Raw genomic sequence first — 20,507 nt, 5'->3', positions numbered from 1 at the left:
AGTTAGGAAATTCATAGACTCAGCTCGTAAGGAACATTTTGATGATGTTGAGACCCGTATCCTTGATTAGCAATCTTGTACAGAATTCTGAATCGTCTCTTAACAAATCGAACGCCTTACAGAGTCTATAGAAAAGAGGGAACGTAGCTTTAAATTATTAACGCAGAAAGATCAATATACACACCAATACCACAGACAAGAAGTTAAAACACTCTCAGTCGTATTTATCGCATGCTTCAATGATATTATTGAGAACAAATTGTAGTTTGGACTGTATTCGCATTTGTCATGTTATTTAATGAAATTTATTAAAAGTTATGATACACGACATTTTGCTGTACATATTTGTAATTATTATTGCGGTGTTTTTTTACGTGCGCAATGTATGTAAATCCATAATAATAAAGACAATGAGCCAAAAAGATGAGACAAAATTTATGATTGTAACTCTGTGTGAGTCATAGATTTTTTGTTGCTCTTATGTCGGTGCTGGTGCTTTGTTCAAACAAGCTGTTCCAAATCTGAAGAACAGTGTTTTTTATTTTAGCACCTACTGGCAGACTCAAGTGGGCTGGTCACTCAATATGAATGCCTAAGAAAAGAGATTGGTCTTTAGTTGAGTTACTGGTGGAGATTATTGGCCTCATGAAACGTTGCCTATGCATGATCATCCCGAACAGAAACAGAAAAAAAAAATGACCAATGACCATTCTGAAGTAAAAAAGCGCTTACGCGAGTTCTTAGTAGTTGGTGAGATTTGGGGAAATATCGACAAAAATGGAGCTCTGGAATGTTATTGACATTGCTATTGTGGAGTTGACATGCTATTCAAATGACTAAGGCAACAGACCCGATAATATTTACATAAATTTACAAATTTAATGGTATTGTCAAAATCGGAGAGTGCCAAAATCGGAGCATGTCAAAAACAGAGCATGCAAAAAACGGAATCCCACTGTATACAGTCACCTGGTACCGGTTCCTGAATGTATCCAATGATTCTGAAACTTAAAGAATAGTACTGTGTGACGGCTCAAAATTCATGATTTTTTTATCTTGAACATCATAGCCATGGACCAATATGAGGTTCTGGCCACATCCGGATACCTTGGAATCGGTTACGGCAAGGCTTCAGTGGGACACTTTTGTAATCCTACTCACTCATATCGTGCGACGGATCAAAATTAATCATTTTTTATTTTGTACATCATAGCTATATTGCCATGAATCAATATGATATTCTGACCACTTCCGGATACCTCGAAATCGGTTCTGATGGGATCAAAGAGCAGGGTTTCCAGTCAGTGAATCAAATTGTCATCAAAGGAGACGAAAAACAAACAACAAAGCAAGTTCGCTCACAACTCGTTTATCCATACTGTTACGGATTGGGATACAATCATAAGCAAAATTGTCATGACAATCACAGGGCACAACATTGTTGCAACCTTTTCAACTTGCGATTAATCGGTTATTTTAAACACAACACCAATTTTTTTGTAAGCATGCTTCGATAATGTGCCAATGACACAGAGAAAGTTCTCGGAAATTGCAATGCGAAGCCCAGAAAATCGCTGCGTACGTGGTGATCGATCTTTGTCATATTCTGTTCAAGTGGTGATAAACTGATGTTGCGGAACAAAATTGTTGCAACAAGAATAGGATATGACAATGTCTTCATTGCTGCGTGTTGGGTGACAATTTATTCACTGTTTCCAGTACATTTTGGAAAATGGCGGGCGAGTTCCAAATAAAATGTTTTGCAAAATCTTGCAGACGCCATTGTGCAGAATTGCTAGTAAACCCATATTTCGACGGTAAGAAATGAATAATCATTGAATGGTAAATTAAATATTGATCAAAATTTACTTCAATTATTTTTTTAGTATAGAAACACTGAAACTTGAGCTTGATCTTTTTTTAATGCTAATATGGCTGTATTGGAAAACATTCTAGAAGTTCAGCTATAATATTTATCAAATAAGTCTATTAAGTTGAAAAAATAAAATGTTTTGAGAAATTTTCAAAACATGTTCGCTACAAATTCTTTCAACTATTTCATCCTACATATCCTGATGATAATAAAGTTTTAAGATTTTAAGTTAACAACTCCAAAACAATATCTGAAGCAAACCAGTTGTGCCCGTAATCAGCAATGATGGCGATTTACGCGAAATAATTGTACCTTGTAGGAGCATATACGAAACGCAATAAAAAAAATATCTTGTAGAATCTTTTTGCTTAAAAAATGGTCAATAATTATTAAGGTTTATAGTTTATTGTTAGTATAAATGATGATTATGATATAAGCTGCCAGAATACCGGAATAATATCATAAATTGTTCTAACAAAACAATTTGTTCAGAATTGTATGACTGTTTGTAGTCAATCATACTCCTGTCTGAAGGGCCAAAAACGAATGGCGGACCCATAAGCCGAGACACTTACGCGTAACCCGCAAGGGAAAAAGAATCTCTTTTCAGGAGTAAGTTGACACAAACAGTCGTACAATCAAGCCCTTGCTTGTCAGAAAGTCCCAATAGATGGGGAGAAGAGCCCGCCCTTTTTCCACGAAATGTTAGCGATAGAAAGTTGACAGTTTCTTATTTTAGTGATCTTGACTGGTATTTTGTGAACTTATTTTTGGACTTCGGCTTGCAGTCTCAACCAAAAGCGTTGATAACACAGCGTCACAATAGTTACATTTTTGCGTGTCTCAAGAACCAAATTATGTGTCTCAAGTAGACTTGGGGTAGCTGAATCTGATGCTGTCCTCAGAAATGTTCCAGCACGTAATACTGGTTTCCTTAATGTTTATATAAAATTCAAAGTATGATTTATCAAACTTTTTAGTGACCTAATCCACCAAGCATGCAAACTTTCATTTCAGATCGATGCATGGACTTTAACTTTCATTTCAGATAAAATTTGGTTGAAATTGCCCGAATAAATTTAGATTAAATCGATTTTTTCAACATGCTTGAAGTCTCCATACAAAATTCATCGTTTCTTTTATATGGAGAAATAAAACACTTTTCTAAATCATCAGAAACAACTTTTGAGCATTGAAAATATTATGAACTTTGTTGATAAGTATTGTTTAACACATTAAGTTTGAATATTGTGGCAAAATAAGCAAATAAATTGACATACAGGCTGGGAAACTTGCATGCAAGTTGGTCAAATTAGCAAAATTTTGCATTTTCAACTGTCAATATCTCAAAAACTAGACGTGCTATGATATTTTTGAAAACGAAATGAATTCAGCAACCCTTAATTAAGTAAATGGCGGTATTTTGGTGCTTGAGACAAAAACGTGTTCATAGATATGATAGGATAGGAATAGGGATAGGAACATCTCGCTTCTATCGGGTGCCCCAACCCACAATGCATATAGTATTGGAAATATAATCAAATAATACAATCCATCATGAAAAGATCGCTCCGGTTTGTTTTTATCCTTGTGTAGTGTTTTAAAGCTGGTTTTCAAAACAATGTCGTCGTACTACTACACCGTTAACTATAAATTGTTTATTGTTAGTATAAATATGTATAAACTTGGAAAAAAAATCTTAGTTTGTATTCGTCCTTAAAATTAAGGCATCTCATGTATTGTAGTGGCTGATGACAGTATTGATATTAGCTGCCAAGCTTTTCCGTGAGCTTCTCCCAACAAATTTCACCTAGCATCAATTCCTCCAGACTACCAAGTTCCTTCCAACACTGTTGACCTCTTCCTTAGATAAGTCAGCATCCACTTCTCACTAGTTTTGTGCGACGTCTATTGACCTTCAAATTTTTGTTCATCGTACATCCAGACTTCCGCGTGCAGGTTCTGTTTCCTTATGGTCACTTTTCGAACCAGCCTTAGCATCGTCTTAGCAGCTCGTTAAGATTTCAAGAGCATCCATTTCAAGTACCTAGAAAGAACCTTCATTTTGTTTTATGGCGTGATGCTGCACCCGTATGTGATCAGAACCTCATATTGGCCCATGGCATTATAGCAATGATGTTTTGGATAAAAAATCATGAAGTTTGAGCCATCACACACGATATGAATGAATAGGATTACAGAAGTGTCCCTCTGAGGCCTTATAGGAACCGATTCCGAGGTATCCGGAAGTGGCCAGAACCTCATCTATGATGTTCAGGATAAAAAAATCATAAATTTTGAGCCGTTGCACGATATGGGTGAGTTGGATTACAAAAGTGTCCCACTGATGCCCTGCCGAAACAGATTTCGAAGTATCTGGATGTGGCCAGAACAACAAAATGGTCCTTGGTATTATATCTATGATATACAAGATAAAAAATCATGAATTTTAAGCCCTTGCACGGTACTATTCTTTAAGTTTCAGAAAATGTCCTCTTTTTACTTATAGAAAGTACAAAATGAATAATTTTCTTACCGCTAATCTTGACAAATCTACGTGAAATATCACCTCCGGAACGAATATACTCCTCTTGAATCCGTAATAACTCCGGAGCCAAGTGGTCAATCCCATTTCTTCTGGAACATAATACATTTTGAAGAGTATGCGATTTGTTTGAGACCAAAAGATTCAAAATCGGTCTATACTTTGCCAAGTTATATTTTTTTAAACTTAATTTTCAATGAAAAGTCAGACGTTGGGGGTTTGAGAGTTTAATCTTTCAGTGGGAATTTTACCCTTTTGAAGTAATTGTGGCCCATTCGAAAAACATTTCTGACGAGAAGTTTTCCGGTCTGAGGCGGGAATCGAACCAGCACTCCTGGTGACACTAACCGCACGGCTACGAAGTCCACAATGTAAAATGCAGTGTAGATTTTCTTAATTGTTCTTCCTTCTTTCAATCGTAACACAACATTCCAAACTAGCGTTGAAACCTAAACTAAGTAAGATGCGAAAAGCACGACATCAGTTTGCTGATGATTTCCAATGGCAATGTTTTGGGTGGCAATCGAGTGTAACAAGACCAGCTACTAATCGACCCAACCTGTGTTTTTCAGTTATTTTTAGACTTATACATATCATTTGTTTGTCATACGTCGAGAAACAATCTGCTGATTTCAGCAGTTCTGTTTTCATTTAATGTTCAATGAGTGGACTTGAGATGTTATGGAGACTGATTATTACGTTGCGTCGAAATTATGGATTTGAAAAATCATGTTGCAAATACAGAACCAGTTTGACTTTAGCTAGATGCACAGCAGAAGAAGATGGTTGAATTATTTTGTTTTAGCTTGGCACAGATGTTTCCCAATTTTTAGTCAACTTGAGGCGTCTCGGGGACACAAAAATGGTCATTTGTAGGATCAATCGAATGCAGGAAACATAGTGTGGTGTCATATGGCATAACCTTGCCGAAAAAAGTTTGAAGTTCCCACTCGTCTGTGCTTACTCGGAGATAGTAATCCGATCGACCACACATTCATCATCGATGTGAATGACCTGATTTTCATACCAAGTTTTCATCATGAAAGTATTTGCGGATAAGGCGTGAAATGGTAGAAAAAAAACATCATTTCGCCGCAGACTACGCGTGCAAGTAAAAATAGACGACATCTTTGGTGTGCCTAGGGGAAGTAGAGGTATTAGGGACAAACTAACAAAACACATTTTATACATAGAAACGTCTATTTAACATCAATATTGTCGTTTCAAATATACGCATATTAGAAATGGAATATGAGAATGGTAATTCAATCATAGTGATAACTTTTTGCTGATTGACGGTTGACAATCTGCAAAATGTTGGCGCCAAGATTTTAAAATTGATCACTGTAGATTTTTTTCTGTATATTTTTAAATTTCCGTGTCGCTTGTCATGAAAACATATTACAAAATACTCAAATAAACATTGTGGATTTGCTATATGTATTCGTTGATATGTACTCTCCAATTTATTACAAAGGTTTTAATTTAATTATATTTTCAGTTATCTAGTAGATTTCCAACGTTACTTGTTTAATTTTATTCAGATGCCTTGACAATGGCATTTGTTTTAAACATACTATTATGTTAAACCGTTACCGTTTAAAATATGAATTTCAATGTTGAGCTTGCGGAAAAATGCTATGCAAACTATAGTAAAGAAGATGCCCAGTCATCCTCAAATGTCCATTATATTCCTGTTTCTCTTGGATGACGAACACCCAACGACTGTTTGATGTAAAAAGCAAATAAAATAAACAATTTTTTTTTTTGGTTTTTGTTTATCGCAATGATCGACTGGATGGAGCATGTAGTGGTTGCAATCATCATTCATAAGCGCATACAATATTAACTTTTTTCGTCCTTTGAAACCAAAGTTTTTGAAACTTTGGGTGTTTCTGTTGAAACACAGCTTGGTAAGTACACTTTTATAGCTGTTACCCAAGTAACCACTAGCCCGCTAATTCACCTTTTTGGTCTTATAGGGCTATTATACGGTTAATATAGGGCATTTCAAGTGTATAGTAGCCCTGTATTAGCACGCAAGGCGAATTAAAGTGCTATTTGGTTACTTGGGTATTTGACAGCAAGTTAATTTGCTCCAAACTGGCGTGCGAAAATTAGCTCGCAATATGTCAAAAAAAATTGTCATTGGTGACTTTAATGCAAAACATCGCTCACGCAATAATTCACAAAGCGATTCCAACGGCAGAATTTCATTTGATGAGTGCTCTTCAGGATATTTCTCTATTCAATACCCTGATAGCCCTACATGTTTTTTCTCTTCAAGAACCTACGAATGATTTGGTCTTTACCGACTCTAGTCACCTTTGTAGTCAACTGGCCACTCATGCTGATTTTGATTCTGATTATGTCCCTGTTACATTTCAAATATCCCATGAAGCGATTCTCAATCATATCAGCTCCACTTTCAATTATTTTTGAGCCAACTGGAATATATATGAAACATATATTGAAAGTCATCCTAATGTTAGCATTTATTTACAAACAAAACTTGATATTGACAATGTTCTCGAAACTTCAACAAATTCCATTGTTGAAGTCAGGAACATTGCAATTTCAAAATGTGAAGTAAAATTTGAATCCGTGATTATAGACGACGGTCTTAAACTCTTGATCCGTCTTTAAAACGTGAGGAGAAAGCAATTTCAATGCACTCTCGCTCCAGCTATGAAAACTATATGGCAGGATCTGCAGAAAGAAATTAAAAAACGATTTTCACAATTGGTCGGTGTACAGACAGACCGGACTACATTATATTTGAGCGTTCTACAGATACGTTAAGGACTCCGTCATTTTAGTTTTTTTCCGTTGCTATTTCAATACAGATGTACCATCTAATAGATATATTCCATTATTACAGCAAATAATACAAATATGTCGATGTTTGAGTGCTTGGGGTACGTTTTCCGAAAATCTTTAAAAAGCACTTGGTTCAGTCTGTCTGAACACCGACCAATTAAGAGACAAGAAATTTGGAAAAAAAATTTCTCAATTGGACCATGGCTTTAAGCCCTTTTGGAAATTATCTAAAATTTTGAGAAAAACCTCAGATTAGCTTCTGGCACTGAAAGAGGAGAACAATTATTACTACCTTATTGCGAAAGAACACACAGAACACTTTAATTTAGTTTAATTAGGGACTTACTAGTCCAAAAGAAACTAAAGTTACTCAGGACTTCGAAAACATTCTCAATCAAGAGAACGTACTCTAAAATTCCTGGGAGACTGATTTGGAAGAAGTGAGAACTATTATTTAAAAAATCAAAAATATGAAAGCCCCTGGCGATGATGGAGTTTTATAAATCCTTATCAAGAATCTTCCAGAAAGTAGCTTATCATTCTTAGTTGATATATTCAACAAATGTTTTTGAATAGCATATTTTCCTGACAAATGGAAAAATGCTAAGGTTGTACCAATTTTAAAACCAGACAAAAATCCTGCAGAAACTTCTAGCTATCGTCCAATCAGTTTGCTTTCTTCCATCAGTAAACTTTTTGGAAAGGTAATTTTGAACAGAATGATGGTCCACATCAATGAAAATTCAATTTTTACCAATGAACAGTTCGGATTCCGCCATGGACATTCGACCACTCATCAACTTTTTCGTGTAACAAACTTGTGTGCTTCGTAGCCGTGCGGTTAGTGTCACCGAGGCATTTAGCCGCATCGTGCTAAGAAGTGTGGGTTCGATTCCCGCCTCAGGCTGAAAACTTTTCGAGAGGAATGTTTTCCGACTGTGCCACTGGGCGTTGCATGCTAGTCCGTTGTCTAGTGTGGTGCTTCCTTCAAAGGGCAAACAGCCCACTGGAAGCATTAACGTGTAGTGTCTTTAAAAAAAAAAACTTGATTTGTTTCAACAAGTCTGAAGGCTTTTCTACTGGTCTTGCTCTTCTGGACATAGAAGAAGCATTCAATAGTGTTTGGCATGAAGGCTCAGTTGTAAAATTAAAAAAACTTTAATTTTCCATCATACATTGTTAGAATAATTCAAAGTTATCTGTCAAATCGTATACTTCAGGTTACTTATCAGAACTCCAGGTCTGAAAGACATCCTGTAAGAGCTGGTGTTCCTCAAGGCAGCATTGTGGGACCTATATTATACAACATTTTCAATCTGACTTACCTGAATTACCGCAGGGATGTCATAAATTTTTATTTGTGGACGAAATGAGCATTTCCGCCAAAGGACGAAGACTGCGTGTCATCTGTAGTAAAATGCAAAAAAAGTTTGGATATTTTTCTTGATGCTTGCAAACATGGAAGATTTCTCCTAATGCTTCCAAAACTCGACTCATAATATTCCCACATTAACCAAAAGCTCTTTATTTGAAACATTCAAGTAGACATGCTGTTACGATGAGAGGGGTTCCAATAAGTTGGACAGATGAAGTTCAGTATCTAGGGCTCATGCTAGATAAAAATTTTAAATCACCTTGAAGGCATTCAAGCCAAGTGTAACATAGGGAAAGTGTACCAGTTATGGCCATAGTGGTTCCCTATTTGGCCATATGCAAGATGTTGAGAAATTTTACATTTTTAATCTTTTTGAATGTTTTAATATTAAGATATATCCTATATTGTACTGATAAAACACAAAAAACTTTTCAAAATTTGAAGGCATTCAAGATATTACGTATGGCGAAATAGGGAACCACTATGGCCATAACTGGTACACTTACCCTATATATATATATATATATATATATATGAAATGTCTGTATCACCTATTAACCTTTTATTGTTTAAACAACAAGCTTTTGATCTTCAAACCGGCAATGTTGTATGCTGTACCAATATAAACTAGCCGTTGTAATATCAGGAACAAAGCTCTGCAGAGGACTCAAAATAAAATTTTGAAAATAATTCTGAAGCTCCTTTCTTGGCAGTGAACTATGTAGAATGTCCAGTGTTGAAAAATTGAAACAAATGTCGAATAAAATAATTAATAATTTCAGGCAAAAATCTTTGCAATCTTCTACTGCGACGTTTCATCCGTTACACTTTTAGGTTAAATTAAGAGAAAGAGTTTTGTTTTCCTTATCAACTCACCTGTAAAAGTTCTGAACTGCTACGGCAAATGAAATGTAATATGTTGTTAACAAAATGTTAATGAAAGCTTAATTTTGTATTACCAAGCTAGGATGATAGTGTTACCTGAGATAGAACACCTAGATATACACCTAGTTGCTGTATCTACTTAAACTCAGCTTAATTAAAGTCAAACTGGTACTAGATTAGTAACATGGGTGATTTCTTTTATCCAGAAGTCGAAAGCAATGTAAGTAATAATCAGTCTCCATAGCGTCTGTCACAGCAGTCCACTCATCAGGATGATAATCATAAATAAAATGTGAGATGATGATATTAGTATGTAGTCTGTTTGTTTTCGGTGTATGGCAAACAAATGATATGTATAAGTTTAAAAATAACCGAAAAACACTGGTTGTCTCGATTAGAAGCCGGTCATGTTACTCTCGATTGCCACCCATTGGCATTGGCATTGGCATTGGTAACATCAGCGAACTGGTGTGTCGTCTGCTTATTATATTTGCTGAGTTCGGGTTTCAATGCTAGGCTGAATTTTTGTAAAACGATCGAAAGACGGATGAACGGTTTAGCAAATTTGCTTTGCATCTTATATCAGGTCAAATATCAATAATCAAAATTCACCGCATCCATCGCAAAGAAAATGAGAGAAATTCGCAAACATGAGATTGCTGCGTGATTTCTTTACAGCCAAATTCAGTTTTGATCCATTGTTACGGTGGTGATTTATTTTTATAGTACGTAGAAGTGTAACATATTTGTTAATAGCAGTCAAAATGTTTTAATTTATACAGTGAGCACTTTTGCACTATATTGAAAGGACTTCCCAGACAACCAAATTGTATACGTACGAAATCACCTGGAGGCTTTGCATGTGCAAAATTTCACTTATAACATGTCGCGAAAAGGCCTTCTACGTACAAAAGTGAAGGCGATATACTTTTAAGTTTAGCACTTTTAAGTTTAGAATCACCCAAAATCCAGTGATAAAAGTTTTTTCAATTAAAACAAAAAAATCGCAGGGGCTCGACGACGCATTTTTGAAGATGTTCTCAAAAACACATTGATCTAGCACCTCAGAACCACGAGATAATATTCATTTTAGGTGATGCTAAACTTTTCAAGGTGCTGCAATATTCAGTATGAGTATTGCAATACGCGATTCCATACTTATGGTGGGTAGTGTACGTGCATATATTATGTGATGAATAATAGCATACAATGCGAGTGTATAAATTTTATACCAAACTAACCCGTGATCTTATGCGACTTAACTTATGAGTTATGATAACAAATGTTGATTTGACAGCTGCTACGGATTGAATCGACTTACGTTATACGAATGTACGGGACGAAACAAAATTTCCAAATGAACTCAGAAAAAAACGTTTCATGCGAGGAAACTCATCAATCTGACGATTTTATCCACCGTAATTTGCGGGTTTAATATAATTTGTATGAATTAACGAGTTATTACGTGAACTTTTATGCGACTTGTGGTTGTCTGGGTTACGAATAGGCAAGAGGGGATATATGAAATATCAAAATGAAGGGTTTTATTATATTTGCTTCGATGTGAATCGAGTTGGAGAGAATCCAGTAAGAATATTTTTATGGGTGAAATATAAAACTTTGTCCAACATACGCCATTGATGGAACCAAAGTTTGTGAAAATAGAAATTATGTTTGACTAAACTAAGGTATTAAGAAACAATTATTAAAATCATATGATTTATGATTTGATTGATTTTCTTTATTTCTTCTTTCTGGCGTTACGTCCCCAGTGGGACAGAGCCTGCTTCTCAGCTTAGTGTTCTTATGAGCACTTCCACAGTTATTAACTGAGAGCTTACTATGCCGATGACCATTTTTGCATGCGTATATCGTGCGGCAGGTACGAAGATACTCTATGCCCTGGGAAGTCGAGAAAATTTCCAACCCGAAAAGATCCTCGACCGGTGGGATTCGAACCCACGACCCTCAGCTTGGTCTTGCTGAATAGCTGCGCGTTTACCGCTACGGCTATCTGGGCCCGTGATTTTCTTTATTATAGAGGCTTTCAGCCTTAGGCGGGTTCACCTCTTTGAGAAAAAACATATGATTTATATAACACAAAATAATTCATGTTTTTTGAAAACGTGTCCTAAAACTGTTCAATAATGGGTCTCGGATTCTAGATCTCCGATCGACCTGATTCAGTCGAGCTTGAAAATAACTTGAAATTTGCTCAGCTGGAAATTTACATTATTTTATTCACCAACCTTTGAACTATCGAAAATCTCCAGTTTGGCAAAAACGAAAAAGTATCGAAATTGAGATAATTTTTAAATCGACTTATTTTCCAAAATCAGTCTGCAAAATCAGTCTTCCCATGAACAGCTGGTTTGAACCTTGCAACTTGTGTTGAACCGCAAACGCGCTTCGTCTCTCTGTACCAGTGTTTCAAACCGAGCCCGGTACATGTGTACTTCGGTTCAAACTTAGGTTCAAATAATGGCACAAAGCAGATAAACGGGGAACGGTTGAAATCCACGTGGATAAATTTCTACGATCATATATGGAACTTCTTGGCTCAAATCGCAAGACCCTTGAGGCTTGAATGAATGTTTTAAGCTGATTAACTAAGATCAATTCTTTAAATAACATTTAGATGAAACTTATGAAAAAACAACGATTTTACAATATGGGGATTTTTTTTTATTATCGTACAAATTGGGCCGAAGGGTCTCAGATTTTCATGAAACTTTTTCCACAGGCAGGGCTCATGGATATATGAATAAAAAAAAATTGAGAAAAATTCAGGGTCGCCTATTTTTCCGGAAAACTCAGGTGGAAATTTTTTGTTTTCCCTTGACACTACTTACTTTGGAAAATCATAACTCATGAACGAAGCATCGTAGAAACAAAGTTTTTATATGAAAATTTAAGCAAATTTTCTCAAAAATCAAAAAAAAAAATATGAACTGGAAAAAGTTTTCCACAAAATTTTCCACCGTTGGGAAAATTCGTAAAGAAAAGCCGGAAAAACTATGCCCGAACTCGTGGAAAATTTTCAAAAAAATATTTTCGAGAAGGTAATTTTATAAGCTTTAATCACTGAAATTTTTGGAATGCACTTTTTTTTTTCGTTTTTGAGTTATGGCCAATTTTGTGAAAAATGTCTAGATGTGCCATATAAGACTTTTCTTTGAAAAATCATAACTCAAGAACGAAACATTGTAGAAAGAAAGTTTTGTATGAAAATTTAAGCAAATTTTCTCAGAAATCCAAAAAAAATATGAACTGGAAAAAGTTTTCCACAAAATTTTCCACCGTTGGGAAAATTTGTAAAGAAAAGCCGGAAAAACTATGCCCGAACTCGTGGAAAATTTTCAAAAAAATATTTTCGAGAAGGTAATTTTATAAGCTTTAATCACTGAAATTTTTGGAATGCACTTTTTTTTCGTTTTTGAGTTATGGCCAATTTTGTGAAAAATGTCCAGATGTGCCATATAAGACTTTTCTTTGAAAAATCATAACTCAAGAACGAAACATTGTAGAAAGAAAGTTTTTGTATGAAAATTTAAGCAAATTTTCTCAGAAAACCAAAAAAAAATATGAACTGGAAAAAGTTTTCTACAACATTTTCCACCGTTAGGGAAATTCATAAAGAAAGGCTAGAAAATCTATGCCCGAACTCGCGGAAAATTTTTATTAAAATATATTTGAGAAAGAAACTTTATAAACTTCAATTCTAGTAAATTTTAGGATGTACTTTCTGTTTGTTCCTGAGTTATGGTCAATTTTGTGAAAAATGACCATATTAGCATTTTCTTTGAAAACCCATATTTAAAAGACACTGACACGTTAATGCTTCCAGTGGGCATTTATGCCCTTTGAAGGAAGCACCACACTAGACAACGGACTAGCATGCAACGCCCAGTGGCACAGTCGGAAAACAGTCCTCACGAAAAGTTTACCGGCCTGTGGCGGGAATCGAACCCACACTCCCTAGCACGATGCGGCTAAATGACTGGTGACACTAACCGCACGGCTACGAAGCCCACAGATTTCAATCGAAGCATCAGAAAAACAAGGTTTTTTTATCAAAACAATTGCAAATTTTTTAAAAGATCTGAGAGAAACGATATGGGATTGGTTTTAATGAAGTATAAGTCGGATTGGATTATATTTTTCATGAAACATTACACCGTTAAGCAAAGCTGAAAAAACTGTTTCTTTTCCATTCCAAGTATTGAAAAATATTGTAGGATTGGATCTTATTGATCGCTCTTTTCAAATATACTTTGTTTGAAAACTGGAATAGCTAATCGGGTTTTCATTTTTTTTTCTTAAACAGTAAAAAATGTCCTGGGAAACTGATTCCATTTCAAAAATTTCATATTTTTGAGATAATTTGAATCCGGTTCGACAAGTCATGATGAGTCTTGAGTCATGATTTTTTAACGAAAAGGCATGTATGGCAAATCTTTGCATTTTTTACAAAATTGACCTAGATCAGGATTTAAAGAAAAGTACATCCTAAAAGTTACCAGAATTAAAGGTTATAAAGTTTCTTTCTTAAAAATATTTTATTAAAAAATTTCCACGAGCTCGGGCATAGATTTTCCAGCTTTTCTTTATGAATTTCCCCAACGGTGGAAAATTTTGTGGAAAACTTTATCCAGTTCATATTTTTTTGGATTTCTGAGAAAATTTGCTTAAATTTTCATATAAAAACTTTCTTTCTACAATGTTTCGTTCTTGAGTTATGATTTTTCAAAGAAAAGTCTTATATGGCACATCTGGACATTTTTCACAAAATTGGCCATAACTCAAAAACGAAAAAAAAGTGCATTCCAAAAATTTCAGTGATTAAAGCTTATAAAATTACCTTCTCGAAAATATTTTTTTGAAAATTTTCCACGAGTTCGGGCATAGTTTTTCCGGCTTTTCTTTACGAATTTTCCCAACGGTGGAAAATTTTGTGGAAAACTTTTTCCAGTTCATATTTTTTTTGGATTTTTGAGAAAATTTGCTTAAATTTTCATATAAAAACTTTGTTTCTACAATGCTTCGTTCTTGAGTTATGATTTTTTAAAGTAAGTAGTGTCAAGGGAAAACAAAAAATTTCCACCTGAGTTTTCCGGAAAAATAGGCGACCCTGAATTTTTCTCATTTTTTTTTTATTCCTATATCCATGAGCCCTGCCTGTGAAAAAAGTTTCATGAAAATCTGAGACCCTTCGGCCCAAACCCGTACGGTAATAAAAAAAAATCCCCATATCATACTACAAGACACGATAAGTAGAAATTTCTAAGCGTGGATATCAACTGTTTTCTATCTGTCCGTTTGTGTTATCGTTCTAAGCCTCGGATGCAATCGAAGATTTGCACCCAAATTTGAACCGCGGTTGCAACCAAGGTACAAATGGACCGGTTTTCGAACCGGCGTTTGAACCGAAGTTCACTTTACACATGTTTGGGTTTAGGTTCAGGTTCGAGCGTTTCGGTTTGCACACGAGAACAGAGTGCGAAGAGAGTACGAAACCTTCTGAACGAACGTGTTCGGAGTTCGTTTGGGAAGACTGTGCAAAATTAATAAATTTTTTAAGACAAATAGTAACATTTGTCAGCTAAATAAATTGTTCACAAACTACTTAAAACTGAATACAAGAACTTTTTTTTTGAAAAATGGGAGAATCACGATAACTAAAAAGTAAGTAGTAAAATTCAGGTTGTTTGCGAGTTACCGTTTTTTTTTTGTCTGTAGTCCTTATGCCATTCAGGTGTTAACTATAATGCTTCTTTCATCTTTAGTGTATCACACGTTCTTAACAATGTTGCAAAACAAGATTTTGATTGAGCATTGTTGTTTTATCTCATTCATTTTACGATAGCTTCATAAATATAATTTGGCGTCCCGCCAAAAGTATGGAACCGCTTCACCGAGTATTACTACACCCGTTTTAAATATTGAAAAAATAAAAAAAAAAACGGTAACGAAAAATTGAAATAAAACGGTAATGATTGTTTAGTACCAAAAAAACGCAATATTTCTTGCGTTAAAGCAAACCTATTAGTCAAGTCATATATTAACATTTACTTACGCTTTTCTTCACTCGCAGGCTGGAGGCATCACTCCAAGAAGTGACCATAATGTTATCTTTGTACAGTGGCAACGTAAACATGGTTGATTTATTCGACGTGTTAGCTTGGCACTCTATAAGTCGACTATCAGGTAGATAGTTGGGTATCTTTCCGAATGGGCAATTAGTCAAATCACTTGTCAACTTCCTTTGTTTGCATAGATTTTTGTTTTCCTCTTCTGCTGTTTCACATCGCTTGGCTGAACTGAATCAACCGCCTCTGCGGACTCTCTTTCGAACTGGCTTTAATTAGATTGGTACACGATTGATTTGTTTACACCCTTTCAGCCAATATTTTATCGCTTTGTTTTTCTCGACCATTTAACTTGCATCGTCTCCTCCGATTCAGCTACAGAGTGCTTGCGCGAACCATAGTTTAGTTTTCTGTTCCATTCGTTCGACTTTGCTCGTGGGAATCTTCTCTTCACGTTTGGGATCGAATTTTATATGTCGGATGGACTTCCACCTAGTTAAGACAATCAATGTCCATTATAGTCCACTATAGTAGTGTAACGGACATATCATATATCATAGGAAAGCGGAATATTGATCAAGAAATATGACATATATATTACATAAAATGATCCTAAATTGCGACCATTGTGTAGTGCAATGACGTAAAAATTGTCTGTAAAAATTGGTTATGAAATTCATTAAACTTTCAGCCAAGCAAATTTGTAGTAAAAAGCGATGTTATCCTATTTCTTATTCCTATTAATCTTATTTAAAACATGTACGAAAACCAGATTATTACTTTTTACCACTTCAACGATTTTCCAATAAATATCACTTCAAAACGACGTTTCGTCACAACATTCACTGTAATCATGAACGGTTTTCACGAATTGCGCATAGAACATGGCGCAACACTGGCAATAATTCTTCATTCACATTTGCACGAACGCTGTACATGTGTAGGCCCACTTTGAACATCAAAATTTAAAACACTCTCGTGAGGCGAGCAATATATTGTTGCTTCTCGTGGAAACTCCAGAAATAGCTAATTAATTTAATTAGAGTTTCCACCAGGGAAAGCTCAGCCTGTTAGATGTTTAAACACAATTACTCATTTCAATAATGAAACGCACTTGCTAGCTATCAGCTTTTAACCAAATGATTTCCTGCTATTTTTTCACCTCCAACTGACACTTTCATCCACATCTATAATAAACTTCCGAGGACTTTGCACTCCTCCCTTTTCATTTAGCTGTAGACCGCACGATCACCGAACTAAACTACCAAACGAGTATCCGAGCATCCGAAATGTTCGAAATATAAAATTAAACTAAACCATGAGTTTGGTTTCGGAAAAAAAGCGATGTCGATTTCAATTCGACGCTGTTGTATAAGTGACACACATAGCAAAAAGGGAATGGACACACATGTTCTTACTGAGCAGTGCTTTCGTAGGAAGGAGCGCGGAAAAACGTGAATCGCAATCGCGAAAAACACTGTGAACGATGATAGTGGGTGGAAAATCGTCTCACTTGACTGGCGGTTTGGTCAAGTCAAAGGTGACGGTGTGGTGTGCGAAAAAAGTGGAACACGTAAACGTGTTTGTTTTTAGTCCCGATTTTGTAAGTCATTGGCGATGAATGGCCGGCGTTGGGGCTGATGGGGAAAATGCGTTCTTCATGCCCAATTGGAAAAATCATAAGTAATTTCGATTGATTGGTATCGAAATGGCATGGGTATTATGGAGACGCACGATAGCTCACAAAATTTACGAAGTGTCATCCGAGAAGGTTCGGTAATCTAAATATTATCAAAATAGTATCGAATAATGTTATAAAAAACATGCTTTGATTTAACTTTCTCAAGTTGATATAATTTCGACATGTGCAATCCGACGAAGATTGACACGTGGAGAAGCATGGCTGTTAGTTTCCATAGTCATTTGACGGCAGTTCTCAAAATAATCATTCCAATCACCACTAGGGAGAATGCGGAACCTCCTATGTGTCTAGTTTTTTACTTATATATTTGAATGTTTTCAAATTAAAGATTTCATGAGGAAAATCTCTTGAAAAAATCTTTAAAAGTACGTTTGGACCATTCAGCCCTCGTATTCATCTTTTCTTATGTAGACAAACACGGGTGTACTATACTTGATCAGTGATATACCAGAGCCGAACAGCTGCTCAGTAAAACATATGATCATCCACATGATGTGAATGTGTTCGTGTGTGATTCTCTGGTTTTCAATTAGGAGCGTGCAAAAGTCAATTGATCGTTTTTTGATGTCAGCACTTCTAACTATATTCGCATCATTCGAGCCGATACTGTGAAGGTACCAATAGTGGACTCATGAAACTGTGATTCACTCTTGTGAACATTGCTCTTCAATATGAGATGATTCTCAGAGGATAGAAAACATTAGTTAAACGTTTCTAACGTAATTTCTTGAGGAAAGTTGGTAAGCATTACTTTGTATACATCGTAAGCGGATATAAAGCAAATCTACGATAGAGAAAAATCACGTAAATCTTCGATCTAAACATAAAATGTGCTTTTCCACGTTTGAAGTGTTGGGACAAATTCGTTCGTTCTTCTGCCAAAAAATCTCACAATTGCTTGTAATTCTACTTAAAAGAATTTTTTAACGCAATTTCCTTCACGAGAAGAATGGACATCTGACTATCTGGAAAGAAGTATAGGATGAGAATCCCCCATGCCGGGTAGCACTTAATACCGGACAACGTCGAAAAATGGAAAAATAATTGCCCAACCAAGATGGCTTATTAGGAGCAAAGCCATGCTGAAGGTGTCTAAGTTCGATTCCCGGTCGGTCCAGGTTCTTTTCGTAATGGAAATTTCCTTGACTTCCCTGGGCATAGAGTATCATCGTACTTGCCACACGACAAACGAATGCGAAAATGGTAACTTTGGCAAAGAAAGCTCTCAGTTAAAACTGTGGAAGTGCTCATGAGAACACTAAGCTGAGAGGCAGGCTCTGTCCCAGGAGGACGTAATGCCAATAAGAATAAGAATAGATGTTTGAGAACTAAATTAAAATTGACGTATTGCCTTGAATTTAACCTAATTATTAATGGTTCTAAATATTGAATATATATTTGGATCACGCAAGTATGATCGAATACAATCATAATTTGAAAGTATGAATGTATCTGATATCTTAGTAATTTTTGCATCAATGACTTATAATACACACAGTTTTCAAGGATTTTGACGATCAAACTTGCAATAAAAATAAGAGGAATGAATGATTCAGAACATTATTGTAAAAGGTGTTATTTTTCATCATATATGGAGTGGCTATTGGTTGGACGTCATGCAGTTATGTCATCTATAGCTCCTGACTATCATGTCAAAAAATATTTTGCTACGATTTATAGCAAAACGTAGAACGCCACTAGAGGACTGTCTATTAAGGGAACATCGACCCTACCACAATATTCCCAAGCAATAGAAGCAGTGGTTGAAAGGCTCTAGAGATGAAACAAAAAACTTTCACTGCTGATACATTGCTTAGGTTTATCATATGTCACTAACGTTATACGTACAAATGTTTCATGTTTCAAAATATGCCAACGAGAAATACGTGTCCTCAAGACTATGTTGAGGCAATTATTGAAGATACAAATGACATATGCCAAACGGATACACACGTGAGGAGCACTTAAAATTTGGTAGGGTAGAAACACCGGTTTTGACCAGCATAAAAGAAATTGTATTTAAACATTGTATGAGGAGCCCTATTTATATACAAATATGACAAACGCAAGCTTTCAATCCATATTATGCATGAAAAATATCGGAGCTATGCTGAAACCATTTTTCGTATTGAAAATCGTTGGTCAATATAGATCACCAGCACCAGTTTCGGCCAGAGATTTAGCTTCGGTTCCTAAAATGTCCATTCACATTGATTTCTTAGGAGAGAGGCCAAATTAGGATGACCCTGGCCAGATTAGGTGTATGGAAGTTCAAATAATAAGGAAAATGAATTATTTTTCTTATGTTTTGAATCAATTCGGACGAGTAAATGAATGTAGCTCTTTCATGTGAATGTGATCTACTAAACACACAAGGTGTCATGCTGATTGCCTATGTAAAACGAATCTACTAAACTAATCTACTATGGCCACAACTGGCGTATGTCCAAAACCGGTGCTTCTACTCTACCAATACAATTATAAAGGCATTTAATGCTCAAGAATCCATCATTCAATCATCAGCAATCATCGAAAATTAAAAACCAGTTTTTTCGTACAAATTGTAAGAAATCCTCATAAAAATCTATCATTTCAATCCAGATAGCAAGTGCAATGCAATGATAGATTTTCTTGAACATTGCTTAAATTGTGAGCAAAAAAAAAAATTGAAAAACGATGATTTTCCTCTTAATGCTTATGTACTTCAATTTGGAATAATTTTAAGGATTTTGAGGATGTCGCGAACCATTAGAACCCTTCTTCTTCTTCTTGGCATTACGTCCTTACTGGAACAGGGCCTGCTTCTCAGCTTAGTGTTCTTATGAGTACTTCCACAGTTGTTAACTGAGAGCTTTCTATGCCAAAGTTGCCATTTTCGCATTCGTATGTCGTGTGGCAAGTACGACGATACTCTATGCCCAGGGAAGTCAAGGAAATTTCCATTGGGAAAAAATCCTGGACCGACCGGGAATTGAACCCAGACACCTTCAGCATGGCTTTGCTTTGTAGCCGCGGACTATAACCACTCTGCTAAGGAAGGCTATTGGAAGCATGCACTATACAAATCTCAGCCAGCACGTCGTTTGCGAGTAGTGTGTGGTATTTACATACCTAATAAATAATACACATTGCATATACAATAGAATGCGTTGTGCTTGGATGGGCATCTAATACTTCCGGTGCGCTTTGCAAAAGAGAACCACGGGATTATTGAGCTG

General features: G+C 35.7%; 1 protein-coding gene across 12 annotated transcripts in view; it reads right to left on the bottom strand.

Moving 5' to 3' along the window:
* Window positions 1-20,507, bottom strand: part of LOC5579950 (TBC1 domain family member 4) — a 119,600-nt gene that overhangs the window by 70,308 nt on the left and 28,785 nt on the right. Inside the window, exons 1-2 of one of the 12 annotated variants that reach the window (XM_021854326.1) lie at window positions 16,702-16,898; window positions 15,575-16,112 (exon numbers count right to left, since the gene is read on the bottom strand). The exons of 2 other annotated variants lie outside the window; for them this stretch is intronic. In XM_021854326.1, coding sequence (XP_021710018.1) covers window positions 15,575-15,655 — 81 coding nt within the window. In that variant the 5' untranslated portion in view covers window positions 15,656-16,112; window positions 16,702-16,898. Of the gene's footprint in view, window positions 1-15,574; window positions 16,113-16,367; window positions 16,682-16,701; window positions 16,899-20,507 lie in introns of those variants that run through there. 9 more of the 12 variants (XM_021854325.1, XM_021854333.1, XM_021854331.1 and 6 more) reach the window with 9 other exon arrangements.

Source organism: Aedes aegypti, chromosome 3, assembly GCF_002204515.2.
Source record: "Aedes aegypti strain LVP_AGWG chromosome 3, AaegL5.0 Primary Assembly, whole genome shotgun sequence".
NCBI lineage: Eukaryota > Metazoa > Arthropoda > Insecta > Diptera > Culicidae > Aedes > Aedes aegypti.
Note: the sequence above shows the minus strand (reverse complement) of the source record. Positions and strands in the feature narration are given on the sequence as shown.